This window comes from Aythya fuligula, chromosome 8 (genome assembly GCF_009819795.1).
Source record: "Aythya fuligula isolate bAytFul2 chromosome 8, bAytFul2.pri, whole genome shotgun sequence".
In the NCBI taxonomy this organism is placed as follows: Eukaryota; Metazoa; Chordata; class Aves; order Anseriformes; family Anatidae; genus Aythya; species Aythya fuligula.
This window is the reverse complement of record NC_045566.1, coordinates 15177010-15192086: the sequence shown is the minus strand read 5'-3', so window position 1 is coordinate 15192086 and position 15077 is coordinate 15177010. Positions and strand designations below refer to the sequence as shown.

At 37.9% G+C, this 15077-nt stretch overlaps 1 protein-coding gene across 3 annotated transcripts in view; it reads left to right on the top strand.

Annotated features, from left to right (window-relative positions):
- The window catches only part of COL24A1 (collagen type XXIV alpha 1 chain), a 136156-nt gene that overhangs the window by 76153 nt on the left and 44926 nt on the right, over positions 1–15077 (top strand). For all 3 annotated transcript variants that reach the window (XM_032192067.1, XM_032192066.1, XM_032192068.1), the window contains 4 exons: positions 6339–6392; positions 8195–8248; positions 9982–10035; positions 10742–10795. In XM_032192067.1, the coding sequence (XP_032047958.1) occupies positions 6339–6392; positions 8195–8248; positions 9982–10035; positions 10742–10795 (216 nt within the window). The remainder of the gene's footprint in view (positions 1–6338; positions 6393–8194; positions 8249–9981; positions 10036–10741; positions 10796–15077) is intronic.

Sequence of the window (15077 nt, the reverse complement as noted above, 5' to 3'; positions counted from 1 at the left end):
TAAATGAAAAGCACTAGCAGAAAATGTTTTTCCAGATGTGATTCCTGAAGCAAAATACTCACTTCTGTACGCTTTGGATGCAGTTTTTATTTCCAGTTTCTCACTAGCTTCTGTTTGCAGTAATTTTTTTTGTCCCTGGTGTGCAGAGAGAATCCAAACTCCCTAAATAGAGTAAGGCATCCATCCTTATTGATACCTTATCAAGCCTGTGTTATCAGATGCTTGGTGACACCAAATACAAACAAGATTTGTACAAATAACACTAAATAAATTGTATAGTAATTGTCTTTACTGTTAAATAATTTACAAAGGGAAAACGAGATTACTAAAAAGTTGGTAGTATGTTATTAGCCATTGGACTTACTGTGTTTATGGTTTCTTCCTTTTTTGGGGGGTTTATCTATTTATATTTATTCATGGTCTTCATTAACCGAATTCGTCAAATTACAGAAAATTAAAGCCCACAGCTGAAGTATACTACAGTAGTTTTTAGTACTGGGAAATCCATCACAGCATTCCAATTCTCTAAAAGAAAACATGCATTTCATGAATATTCTGTCAAAAGAAACAATTTTGAAATAAGTCCTGTAAATGTTAAATTCCTAAGGAATTATGACAAGAAGCATGTGCCTGCTACTGGTACTAAATAGCTACACCAATATTTTTATTCTGTTTCTTTCTATTCTTCTGCTTTTCCCAGTAACATCCATCTTGTGTCTTTAACTAATCTGTCTGTTAATAGTCAAGTACTGCTTAATATCAGCTTGGAAGAATACAGATGGAAACTGTGCACAAGCAGGAAAGTTTCAACAGTGGGAGACTGGAGCATAATGCTTTATTGTTCAGTCTAGTGAGATGGGATATGTGCTGAAACGCACTCTGTCAATAGACTAGCTGTCATATTGTCCACCATCTGTTAGGTCACGTGAAGCTGCTGACTCTAGAGCATGCTTCTGCAGTAGTATTTCTGGATGCTTGTCCAGAGTGGAAACTGTGTAGACTAAATTTACAAAATGTTCAGTGTGCTCATAAGCTTAAAAACGACACATTTTAATACCAGCAGGAATGTTCCTAAGATCAGACTTCAGACACTAGTCTTAACTGAGTTCTACAGTTAAAATAAATAAATAAATAAATAAATAGTCTGGCTACAGCATCTGCCCTGTTTCAAGGGGAGGGAAGGTGGGTGGGTTCAGGTGGTACTGCTTGGCTGAAGAGAGCCCAAAGCTGAGTGGGATCCAGAGCTTTCCTTTGCTGTAAGATACTCAGATACTTTACAATCAATAGGTGCAATTGAAGAGGAATCAGTTAAGATAGTGAAAAGTAACAGTCAGCAGTTAGAGCAAATTTACACTGCTGATGAGACAAAATCTTTTGGAAGCCATGCCAAAGGAAACAGCCACTTCAGCTACTAAGAAAATTGCCCTTAGGTCGGGGGGAGGAAAAGCTCACTTCACTGACATACGCAGTTGGATTTTATATTCTTTTTTCAGTGATAGAGAGCAAGTATTTGAAACCATGTTGCTTTGAGCATCTCACACCAATGACCTGTCTGTGTTATACATGTAGAGTCAGGGATGATTTAAGAAAATGATTAATTGTGTAGTTTTTGTGGCACAAAACTGAATTCATCTGAACTTAAGAGTTGCTTGTCAGGGCCACATTACTGTTAGGTAATATTAGTGTTTACCCAGACCAGGGCACTCTGCATAACTAAGTGGAAGCTATTTCCAATTTTTCCATACCTACTCCATTACAGACATTCAGCCCTTGCTTGGCCATGGAGTTCTTGATTAGAAATCACAGACATTTCTACTCATATTGAGGCAAGGTACAAGTGCAGAATTTAGTTTTCCTGTGATGCAGTCAGTTTGTACCCAGGTTGTGCATGACATCAAAAAAAAAAAAAAAAAAAAAAAAAAATTGGCTTAGAAGAAAACCCTCTTAAAACTGGACAGTAACTAGGTGGTGTTTTCAGAACTGTTTTCCCAGTTTATTGATTGGTTATAGCATTATTCACCTTTCTTAGTAGTCTTTCTTTTAAAATTTCAGGTTACTCTTACCTATAAGGAAGAGGATAACGCTTCTCTAAGGATATTAACAGCTCCTCCATTTAGTTCGTACCTGGTACAGGTACAGCAGTGAGCAGATGTTCTACACAAAGGCGTTATTGCAAGTCTTTTGGTTTCAAAAGCCTGTCTGTGGTTCGACAATATACTAATTTTGGTCAGATCACTAACAGAGCTGCATGAAAGCACTGGACCAATAGAAATTTACCAGAAACCTATGACTAACAAATGTTAGGATTTTTGGTTTTGTGTTGTTGTTTTTTTTAATCCCAGAGCTGGTATCAACTGTCCACAACACCTCCTTCCTGACAGATCAGCTACATTTTTTTCTACTACAGATTATATGAAGCCCAAATAGCAGCCAGCATAAACCCTTTGTCAGGCTTTCTTCCTCATCTGTGTCCAGGCCTAATCAAAGTCACAGCTGTTACAAGGGTGATCCAGAATTAGTGCGTATGGTACCAGGGTCCAGATAGGTCAGTTTTAAAAATACTTTTAAGTACTGTTACGTTTGGCTAGTAAAACTGAGCTTAGATTAATATTTATTTCTTAAAACTTATTTTTTATTTTGAGTTGTAGAGGTATTTTTCTATATATCAGCTGATTATGAACTAGTAGAAGCTGACTGTTAGAGCACCCATTCTTCCTTCTTCTTCCTATTGTTCTTGGCTTTTATTTTAACAGAGGTAGTTATGTGAATCTTCAAGCATTGTTAAATAAGTTTTGATCTGTTAAATTCAAACCTTAATGTTTGCTCATCTGCTTTTTTTGTATGTGTCATAAAGTCCCTCATGCAGTATGAAGCTGTTGGGCTCTCAAGAAATGTTTAAGTGGGAAATGAAATAAGCAGGCAGAGGTGATGACCTTGCTGGATATGGAGGGAAGTAGAATGCACAGGTTAAGGGTAGATTTTAATGAAAATTAATTAAAAATACTCAAAAGAATTTCAAAGAATAAAGTTAATGTGGAAAAATGAAATTTAAAATTTATTTGTGAAATCTCATTAAAAGAACACAGAATGAGGATATTTGAAAATGCTGAATTCTTCATGAAATGATGTTGGATTGGAAAGTTTTCGCTTAAGACAGAAGATTGTGTTAGCATACAACCTGATATGCAACTGCTTCCACAGGAACTTTTGGAATCAGCTAAATATTCGTTCCTCACTACCAAGCTTTTCAATGGATTACTCCAAACTTGGGTTTTCATTAAGTATTCTGTGTGTTTTCAATTATTCAGCTACAGTCCAGTTTCTAACATGGAGCATATGTGCTGGCAAGATGTTTTGTCTGTCTTAGACATGTGTTAATTGTGATATCTGTTCTCTGATTTTCCATGAAAATGCTTCTGTCAAGAAGGTTTCTAAAATGCTGTTATTGTCATTGTAGAGTTTTACATATATCTTTGTAAATGAAAGTTTGACTTTTTTTTTTTTTTTATTAGGTTTAAAACCATGATGATTTTTTAAACATTTCAAGGTTGTTTTTTTGGTTTACTTTTCTGTTGCCTAATACTTTTGATTTGATTTTCTGAGTCCACCACGGATTCACAAAGGATTGAAGGGATTCTGGAAGACACTGACTCAACAAATGTGCCTTGGAGTGTGTTCATCCTCTTACATAAGAAGGAAAGAGGGTTGAAACTTTAGCCCAGTCTTAGTGGCTTGTTTCTATAACAAACCAACCCAAAACTGAGATTTAAGGAGCCATGTGATCTTAAAGACAGTCCATAGGGAAAACATCACTTTATGGCTAATATATTAATGGAACAGGATGCTTTTCTTTCTGATTGCACTTTCTCTTCACTGTATGCTACTAATTGTTTTGAAAACTAAAATGATATTCCTAGGTAAACTTTTTTCCCTCTTGCTTCTGCTGGTACCTGCCCTAGCATTGTCTCAGTCTTGGGCACTTATCTCTGTTTTTGGATGGAGAAGTGAAAGAGGGTTTAGTTAATCTGTCATGAATTTTCTCCTTTATTCCTCCTGAAGTCCCTATTGCTTTTCCAATTTCTTTAGCTTCAGTTCTTGTTCAGTATTGTTTTGCTTTCCATATGTATCCACTTCCTGTCACACAACGTTTCTTTTCCTTCTTTTTATCACCACAAAAACCTACTTTCTCTTAGTGTTTGTACTGTGAATTTTCTTTATTTAATTAGTTTCTTTTGAGGGACAGCATGTAGAAAACTTTATGCTTCATAGCCAACTTTTGTCCTCGCTCTGGAAGGCATTGTAGGCTAAGGCTAATGTGCTGGGTAACAAAATAGCATGTTCACAGTTGCTGCTTCCTAGTCATTCCTTCCCTCTCACACCAGAGCAACTTATTGAGAAACACAATACTTCTGGATTGAAAAGGGGACTTGATCAGGGGCTTTATAGTAAATATTTCTCTGCACGCAGATGGGGCACAGCTACCCATCTTTCCAATTGGCATCTTCAGCCTTCTAAACAGCGTGGCATTGACTGGGCACTCAGGAGTGTCTCTGTGGAGAGAGAACAGGTCTTGAGTTACATCTTGGCTCTGATTACATCTTACTCCCTTTCTGGAATAAGAAAATCAAAGTGATTAGTCTTCAGCCTTTCGAAACCAGACCTTTACAGCCCTCATCTTGATGAGCAAGAGTACAGGGTAATTCTTTGTCTCACAGATCTATGCTTCGTATTAAGGCCCATTGTCAGTTGTGAGTCATGGCAGCAGTGGTAGCTCTCGTTCTCAAAGTTAGTCACAAAGTCCCTAATTTCTGCCAGTGACCTCTGAGCATTGCCTTAGTGCCAGTATCACCAGAACAAATCTTTAACAGCTGCCAAGAGACGTCTTAGACTGACACATAATACAAAAGTTCAGACATACAATACATTACTCCAACATCCATTGAGGTGCCTGTTTGTCTGTTTAGCTCTTCCACAAACTTACTTGTGCCAGTGTTATCAACCTCAAAGATGGCTATCTCAGTGGCTCATTGCAATAATTTAAACTATGAGATTTCCAGAGTAGCTAGTAGTCCAAAAAAAAAAAAAATTAAGAAAATAAAAAGCAATCCTGAAGCCTTAGTTACTTTGCACCTGTCATGCTAAAGTACTTGAGGCTGAACTGTGCTGAAATTATACAGATAAATAGCTGAAAAATGTATTTATTTTCAAAGACAATTCTCAGACTGAAATGTTGTCTTTCTGATATGAAATGAATTCTATGGGAAAAAAAAAACAAACAACACAAACACTATTATACTAGGCTTATGAAAAGAATATAACTGTTCTAGGGAACATAGGAGTCATGTAGGAGTCATATTAAAAACAAAAACAAACAAACAACAACAACAACAACAACAAAAAAAAACACAAAACAACTCACTTTAGTGCCAGTCCAGTGCTAGTTAAGCCAGTACATTTCTACACGTGTAGAGGCAGCAATGCTGACGTGTGAATTGCTGTTTTGTTTGTACAGTGCCTTTCAGAGTGTTACAGACAAGCCAGTTGTGTATTATGGACTTCTAGGAGCTTCCACGTTTCTGTCATCTTTTGTGTGCATTCATTCAATATACTCTGGACACCTATTTTTCTTCAAGCTCAGCGTTCCATACTTCTTATAGCTGGGACCTTGCACTATAACTTATTTTCTATTTCTTAGTTTGATAATAGTGGAGTTATTGCAAGCACTGGGAATAAGATTGTTAAAGGTACTTCATACCTTGTTTCCCATTCCATGTGGTGGTTCTGTTCTACACAGTGGAAATTTGTGGGAGAGTCTCAGGAGAGAGTTTTATTCCCTTTTTAAAAGGGCTGGAAGGCTCTGATCTCAAAGGTGTTCAGGGCTATGACAGTTAAAGGGAAATTCTGGCAACACCTCCTCCAATATCGTTTTTCACTGTCTTTTACTTTGTTCTACTGAATTTATTCACCTTGAACTTTGTGGTTAGACTCAAGGGCTAGCAGAGCAATTACTACCTTTAATTTTATGTTTGCAAAGCTTCTAGCACTGTGAGATTGACTTCAGAGGCAGACCTAGGTGGTGGCATGGTATCATTAAATTAATGCAATGTCTATAAGTAGCCACTTATTGTTGATGAGTCTAAATGCAGTGATCCTCTTGCCTGGACTGTAAGCCAGGTTAGCTTGTGCAATCATCACTTCCTCCCATGAGCCCTTAGACAAATAGACCAGTAATTCTCAGGGATGAAGAACTGTACCATGCTCCATTGCCAGGTTTTTGGGGATGTGCCAGCCATGAACTTGGACATTGCACTAATAATTCTCCTTACTTTTTATCGCAGGGATCAGCAGGCTTTCCTGGAGAAACTGGGCCATCCGGAAACCTTGGTGAAAAGGTAGAAAAATGTATCTGACTGTTCAGCAGCAAAAATCAGAGTTAAAAATCATTGAGGAGATAAAATATTGGTGACAGATCATTTACTGTCCCCAGACAAAGCTAGCATTTGTGTGGCTATTTCAGAGAACAGGGATGTATTAAATGATAAGATATCAAATCTGACAGATTGTTGATAGATTCAATACCTTGTTCATGTCATGACACTTGCTTTACCATCCACTGCTGTTGGTTCACAAAACTGGCATAAATTATACTTGGTGTATTCGATAGTTGCTGATTAAGCCCTGCTATGTAGTTAAGAGATGAATGTAAAAAGATAAAATTTGGCTGTATGCATTAACTGAGTAATGAAGGCAACATTGTTAGTTTTGTCTGCTGTGCAGTAACAGTTGTGTTTATGAAAGCAAAGTTTGGCAGACAACCTGACTAGAACAGTATAAATAGCTTAAGCATATTTGACATGGTTTTATTTAGGTGAAATATTTTAAAACTCAAAAACAGGAAACTATTACGGGACTGCATGTCAGCTTCAATTATAATAAAAACATCATTGTTGGAATGATCCAGCACCATTTTTATTCCTGCCTTCCAGGGCTGAATTATTTCACCTGGACTGGTGGCTGCTATTTAAAGAGATCTCATTGTAAAAGTCTTTGCAATTTATTTGAGCACCCATGAAAATTTGATGATAATTTTTTATTGTCAGTTTATATAATATATGAACAGAAATACATCAGTGGAAAGCACTGTTTCTTTAAACTAAAAATTTAGAAAACTGTCATATGGTTTTAATCGCAATATCGTCTTAGAATTCAGCATCAAAGGATTCTTGTTCTTCGCAATTACATTTTACCCAACAAAGATTACCTTGGGATACTGCTGCTAGTTTAAGTAGGAGGGGGAGGGAAGAGAGAAAAAGGCTAATCTATCAGCAAATGGAAGCAATCTTCTTCGTGGTACAGTAATTATTTTCATTACCATGCTGGGTCTGTAGAATTGATCTTCCTCTTTTATGGATTAAATACTGTGGTGCAGAAGTGTTATGTGGTTTTAAATGATGAATGTACTTTGAGCACAGTTGTTTTAAAGAAATGTGCCTTTAAAGTATGTAATGAATACAGGTATTATATATGACATAGTGATAATGCTGTAATAGAAGTGTCATCTTTGCAATAGAAGAAATCTATGGGCATAGAACTTGGGCTGGATGCGAAGTGAATAACAAATGAAAACATTTGCAAGAATGAGACCATTTTTACTCCACCTACTCCAATTGATTCTGCTGCTGCCTTGCTCTTAAATCTCTGTTTTTCCCAATACATGTTGAAGAAATGAGGTAGACGGGAATGCATTTTTTTTGTTTTGTTTTCCATGGCAAGGTTTATGGGTTAAAGAATGTGGTATATGCAACAGAGACAAGGGATCTGCCAGCAGCAGTTTATGGAGACTGAAGTAGTACCGAATCTATTCTCTGGTCATCTAAGAAAATGGAAGACACACCAACTCAATTTTATCATTTATTGAAAAGAAAAAAAAAAAAAAAAAGCTTCTGTTCCTGAAGAGCAGTCCCTAAACCAGTGGTGGTATTACGCTCAGCAAGTAGTTGTTTCCTTGAGCAATCAAGTTGCTTATAGATTATCGACTATAATCTGATACAAGTCTTTTTGCATCACTGTTATCACTGTTACATTGTTAGTGCAGGTTAGCCTTGTTGACAGTATATCCAACAAGAATATGTCCATAACAATGGACATGGGACAGAGCACTCACTGTTATTTTGTTTTTAATTTTTCATTAAAGGGAGAGCGAGGCAGTCCAGGACCAGTAGGTCCTCCTGGAGAGAAAGGTGTCACGGTAAGTCACAAGTAATGTAGAATCCATATTTACACTACTTACAGTGGCAATCTACTTTCCAAAACAGTGATAAATTCTCACCCTTCTGACTGTGCAAGCCTTATAGAAAAGAGTAGTATTTATGATGCATCATTCCCCAGGAGCTTCATTAGCAGCTTTAATGCCTTCTGAGTGATCTGTTGAATGAAGCAGCAAAACAACTGTTTTTGAAAATAGCTTTCAGCAGACTTGGAGTAAAAATAAAACACACTGTATTGAAAGGAGAGATAAATAAAGGAAGGAAAGTAAATGAACAATTTATTACATGTGCTGGGGTAATGCAAGTTATTCTAGTAGGCAGGCTAGTAACCTCTTAATTCTGCTGCACAGAAGTACCCAGACAGCCCATGGGTACCACCCTGGTGGGAGGACTGACTTTCTGACAGCACCACTGGTCCTAAATCAGGATGCAACATTTCATGCATCATTTGGCAGTCTAGAGGTCCACGGTCATATTAGGTGGGTTATCAGAACACTGAAGTATAAAGCTATACATGTGTGGCCATTGCCAAATGCACATGGAAGTTCTTGAGGAGATGTAGTTAGGATTTGACTGTGCATTTGTTTGCGAGTATCATGGTGGTTCCAGAATGAACAGAGAATGCTTACAGACCGAACTGTTTATAAGGAAACAAGAAGGGAGGTTGTAGGCAATGTGTAATGCTTAACCTTCCCCTCATGGTCATAGTGTTCCTTTATAAAAATTTTTTGGTCTCAAAGCAATGTTACTGATGAGGCTCTGGGGTTATACCATGATTATGTGTTCTGTCAGGGATTATTTTGTACTTTTCTTTTATACAGTATTAAAGTCAGTGTAGAGCTGACATGCTGGTAGTTTGACATACTCATTATCTGTTGACTTAGCGTGGGTACTCTGCCCTGTGTTATCTGGCAGTAATGTGGTAGGCTATGGTGAAGCCTCAGTGGTTCTTTGTAGAGGCTGCAGATGTGGGTCTGTGTGCGATGGACAAGAGGTGTGCTTGGCGTTTTGTCTTGGCCAGTTCTGTCCACACCAGGTTGTTTCCACTTTCTGTTCCCATTGTCACAGCCTTGACACGAGGATTTTGGATGGGGTTAACAAACCCTATGGGATGCGTTGCCACAGTTAACTGACTCATTAGGTTTATATAATGACCACTGAAATGAGTGGTTAGTGTTATTCTAAGCCACTGACTTTAATCACATTTTTCCTCCCCAAAATCAGTAGTCCCACAAAAAGTTATTTCTAGAACCAGCTAACACTTTGTGAGTTTTAGACATTTCAAAAATTCTATTCATCAGGAGGAGCTCACATTGATATATTGTGGTACTGGAGAGGAAATTTTGCTTATTGGGATCTCTCTGAGAATTGTATGACTAATTTTGTGAATGTGACTCTAAAATAATTAAATCAATTAGAACTCAGCAGACTTTGTTTCAGGAAATCCCTGTCAGCCAGTGCCCATATGCAGGGAAAAACATTCTTAGGCTGTTTTTTTGTGATATATCCAATATCTGGATATTTTTGTGATATACCCAAATGGATCCAAATGGATCTCTGTTTTCTAAACAAAGTTTTGGGAATAAATTTTGCAAGATTAAACATTTTATTAATTTACCTCCAATTTTGCAGGTAACTAACTGGATTTATTACTGTTGTTGTAATAACAGTTTTGATAAAACTGTGTCCTTCTCTTTATTTATTTCATTTCTAGGGCTATCCAGGACCTCCAGGAGGCCCTGGGCCTGTGGGACCTGAAGGATTACCTGTAGGTATAAAATAGTGCTTTGGTTTGTTAAAAAATGTGCCATTATTAAGTTGCCTTTATGCTTTGCTGGAATTAAGAATGTTTTCCAGTTGGTGCTGCAGTCTGTAAAACTGTCATGAAAGTTTACCCATCCAGACACAAAGTCTGTTTACCTGCTATTTACCAGGATAATCCATGAGAGACAGGAAAAGTAATTATATCATTTACTCACTGATATAAAAACTACTCAGTTGAGAAAAGAAGAGGCTTACATTTTTTAAGGATGGTTTATTATTACACAGCAATCTTATTCATTGATGCTTAATATAATTTATGTATATCATATTTAGTTTCATTATTAATAAAAATATTTTCTGATTTACTTATGTAATTGTGTTGTAATTTGACTGTGGGTCATCAATACACAACTGTTAGGCTCTTTGAACATAATGTTGCTGAAATAAAAGTTGGAGGAATTTTTGGACGTTGGACAAAAGTAAGGTATCCAACAGTCAGTGTGCTTTCTTATTCAGAATAAAATTTTACATAGAGACTATTATTTAGATTTTAATAGATAAATTGTACTAACACAATTAGTTGAATTTGAACCATGAGTAGAGGTTAGTGATTTGTGTTGGCTGCATTAGCTATTACTAAGTGTGCATGAACACCATAGCTTCTAGAAATCTGTCTGTAGAAGACAATAATAAGTTTGTTTGACATGTAGGGACCTTCTGGGACAAGAGGACCACCAGGGCCACAGGGACCTAAGGGAAGAAGAGTAAGTAATACTGATGTATGAATCTGATGTGTGACCCACATACAGGTGTTTCCACTGAATTCTGTTCTGGACTCCAATCATTTGTACTGACATCAGACGGATGATACTTGTAATCCCATGTAGGAAGCAAAATGATTCTTCATTTCTTCTCACATTGCAGTTAAATAGGGGTTTGCCATTGATTTCAGCTAACAGGACCAGAACAAAAATTGCAAATGGCCTTGTTTTCTGTAGGCGTAAATATGCAAACGTTGCCATTTATGACTACCGTTGGACTGTTACAGTGTTTTGGAAACTGTTTTGTTTATCAGTATGTCATTTATATCTTTGGAAATAAAATCGAAGTCCTCAGTGGCTGTGAAAGGAAAGAGCAAAGTCAGAAGAGGGTGTAGTCCAGCATCTCTGACTTTGAATTGGACTGTCATTTGCAATTGCTGCATTTTGAAAAAAAAAAAAAAAAAGAAATGGAAAGCTCTTTTCCATTTTATGCAAAGCCCAAATAAACCAAGAGGGAGTCTGTCCTAATCAAATTGTACGAGCATTTGATCACAGTGCATAAAACCAGTTCAGTGAAAGTATTCCAATTTATTACCTTGGTATTGATGGCTTCATGATTTTCATAAACACTTTCCTTAATAAACCCCACCAGTCATTTCCTGGGCTTGAATGCTCTTATTTTAGCAGTTTGAGCTCAAGATGCCTGCAGGAAGCACTGGTGGTGCTTCCTGCAGGCATCTTGAACACCCTCTATACTCATTGTATAGAGGGTTCCGGTTACAGCATGAACGACCTTCTTCTGACTGGCTTTACAAAGTTTGTCAAAAATAGCAGTAAAGCCGCACCCTTCTAGCCATCAGGCTAGTGGCACGTGGAAGAGTAAATATATGCAGACCCATTTTCACTGTAAAATGATGATGTTTGAGCTTCATTTGAAAAAGAAAAATCCTTTGGGCCTTATCTGTCTTTTGGAGTTTGTTTCACCAATCACCTGTAGGTTGCAGTGAGTTCAAAGGCCAACTGAAAAGTAACTTACTGTAAGCAGTTGTCTCTAAAATTGGAACTGATCTGCTGATGTATGTTTTAATTCCAGCAGACACAGCATTCCCCTAGAAACTCCCCTTTCGATTCTTCACTCTTGGCAGTCCATCTGCCAGCATCACCAGAGCTGGATTCAGAACCAAGCTGCTGACATGAATGTGAATCCTGTAGACTCTCCTCCCTCCCAGCATTATCTGCTACCTGGTGATTGTTTCTGTGGGGTGGAGGACAGACTCATTGTAATTTAGATTCTGTTTTGAAGGTAGGAGATATTTTATTTAAGGAGTATCACATCATCTGCCAACTGAGACAGGAATTTTTGAGGGAGTCTTTATTACTTTGGCAGCACATCATGGAGTACATTGCTTATAATTAAAGATCACTCAAAATAAATCCCAAACATCACAAGCTCTGTGGAAGTTCTGGTTCAGAATTGTGGTTTGTGCCTTTGCCTTCATCCAGCATGGATTGTGAATGCTTCATGTAAGCATGTATTGGAGATGATCCAGGTCTCCAGGCTCTGTGAACAAACTCCCAAGGAAACCATTGAGAACTTTTTCAGCTCTCAAGATCAAAATATCAGACCCGTAGTGGACACTAGCATAAGGAAAATATCTGGAGGCCCCTGAAATCTGGGATTTGTCATCACTGGATTCAGAATGACAAGTGTAAGAACCCTAAGCTCTGTGTGGCAGCCCTTGGAAAAATGCATACCACAGTCACATACAGAAGTTAAATAGAAGCATATGGAAATTCCCCTTCACTGTGACTCAAACAACTTACCCCGTCTTCATAGCAGCAATCTGCAGGAAGTCTTGGGAGTGCTGACCCTCCACTTCTGCACTGTCACAGAGTGGAATTCCTTCATCTCATAAATTTTGGACCTTTCAGCAACCAGTTCACATCCAAGATTACCCAGCAGCCTACTTCTGCCTGAAAGCATCCAGCTGCTCAGTCTCCAGTACGCTGGGGAGTTCTGGCCAGCTGAAGGGAGGCTGTCTGGTTTTGGGAGTCTATGGAGTAGGGAGTAGGGAGCCTCAGTCAGGGGGTTTTGGTGGATGTGCCCCTGAGCACAGAGGTTCCTCAGCTCATGTTCAAGACTCCTGGAAAACATGCTGGTAGCAATGTTGGCAGCCGTGAAGCCATTGATGCACTTTTTTTAGTTCTGTGTGTTAATGTAAGAAGAAAACTAGAATGCCAGAGACTGGTGCTGCTTTTTGTCCATATGATAACCTCCGATTAACACAACAATTATCTTTAATTTGAGAGGAAGAGTTCATGTATCATTAGATTCGCTTCATGAGTGAGACTGAAGCAAAAATCTTAATAGCTTCTGAGTTTCTGAGCAGTTAGTATTCTTCAGGGTGATGTTTGCTGTTTTAAAGCTTAAAAGCAATATTTTTTTTCTGCTCTTATTTTCCTGGAATTCTGCTCTTTAAGACAGATAAGTAGCTGCATAGTGCTCTTATAATGTGATTTTTACTCTTCTTATATCTAGGAAGTAGGATGAGAAAAACAAAAAGAGTTGATTGGCATTTCTTGCCTTCTTATATGAACTTTTTCTCATTTGATTATCCTTGAGTTTTCCATGCAATATGTTCCATTTTAGAAATAAAGCTGAACTCTTGCCAAAGAAAAACAGTAGTAGCAATCATTTGGCAGCCCTACTCCTCAGCTCAGCTGCAACCGAAATTAAATAACAGCAGGCAAATTATGTGCATCTCTCATTCTGTCCTAGTTATAGTAGGAAAAGATACAGATCCAACGCATCCGTGCCAATAATGAGTCACACTGTGCTATTTATAGGAATGTTATGGTGTACTTCTGATAGAATATTAAATTGGCTTTCCCTTGGATTCCAGCACTCTACTCTATGGCAGGCTAAGGGTAGGTTAAAAACAGGCATGAAGCTGAGCTTCATGTTGGTTTCTTTTACTTCATTTTCAATTCAAAATTATTTAAAGGTTGGTGTTTTGAATGATAGACCACTTGACTTGATTAGCAGTTTTTAAGTCAGTTGTCATTCTCTTCCTAATGACTGGGTTGCTCGTGCCATCACCACTCAAGTGGCAGTACCTGTATGACTTGCAGAAAGGCTTCAGTGCATAATACAGACAGAATCCTATGCAGTTTCCTGACAGGGCCATTTCTCGAACTATGGGCTATGAACCCTGTTATGACTAAAAGTAAGTCACAAGTGTTTAAAAAAGATCTATCTGTTAGTATTATTAGTGATAGAAGATAAAATTTCTTTATTACACAAATTCATACAATTAAAGTGTGTCCTCCTTGAATATTTCATCTTATCGGCCCTGTGGAGAATGCAAAGACAAATGAGAGGCCATGTATCTAAGAAGTCTGAGAAACACTTAAGGTTAGCAATTGCAGAATAATTTAACACTCTGAATTTTCCCCTCCCTATGTTCCCGAGGGGATTCCTTTGTAGCTTGTTCTTGAACTTCTATCTCCCCTTACCCCCAGCTCATTGACCCATCCTCATTTCATCTCAAGGCTTCCCACCTTCACTTTCCTTTCCATTATTGGAGAACTTTCTATTGAAAGCAATGTCAGATCATAGGACTCTAAACCTGCTCAGTCCTCCTTGAGCTTTCATCACAATTCATTTGGTGTGCATTATAGGTATCAGTTACAGAAAAAGAGCAGATCAGTAACCTGAAATTAATTTAATCCATATATTTAGCTTTCTTTTAAGTAATGCTATATAATAATTCAGTAATTCGGCTTACACAATTACATAATCTCAACTTGAGACCCAGTCCTGTTTCTCTTATCAAGGCCTCCATCACTCTTGAAAACACTGTTAGTCTTTTGGTCCTGATCGTTGAGTGTGTTGAAGTCCCTAGGAGTTTCTCCATAGACTTTTAGTTGTCTTTGGATTGGTACCTTTCTCAGCAAGAGCCCTGCAGCAGCCAGGAGTGTTGTTGTCTCTTATAGCATCTGTTCTTTTCTCCTTTGGTTTATAAAAAAAAAAAAAAAAAAAAAAAAAAAAGTGCCTGTAAATACTCAGTCATTATTTCATCAAAACAGAGAAGGTGGCCAAGATAACAAAAGGATTGCCTCACAAAAGCTGTGACCAAAACTGTCCAAGGTTTCAGAAGTATTCAGACAGCTTTCCCTGCCTGTTCCTTTTCCTCATCCTGCGTTTCCTGTGTTCTCCCTCATGCTGACCGGCAGCAGCAGTGCTGAAATGCTGGCAGATAAGCTTCTCATGGGATAATTATGG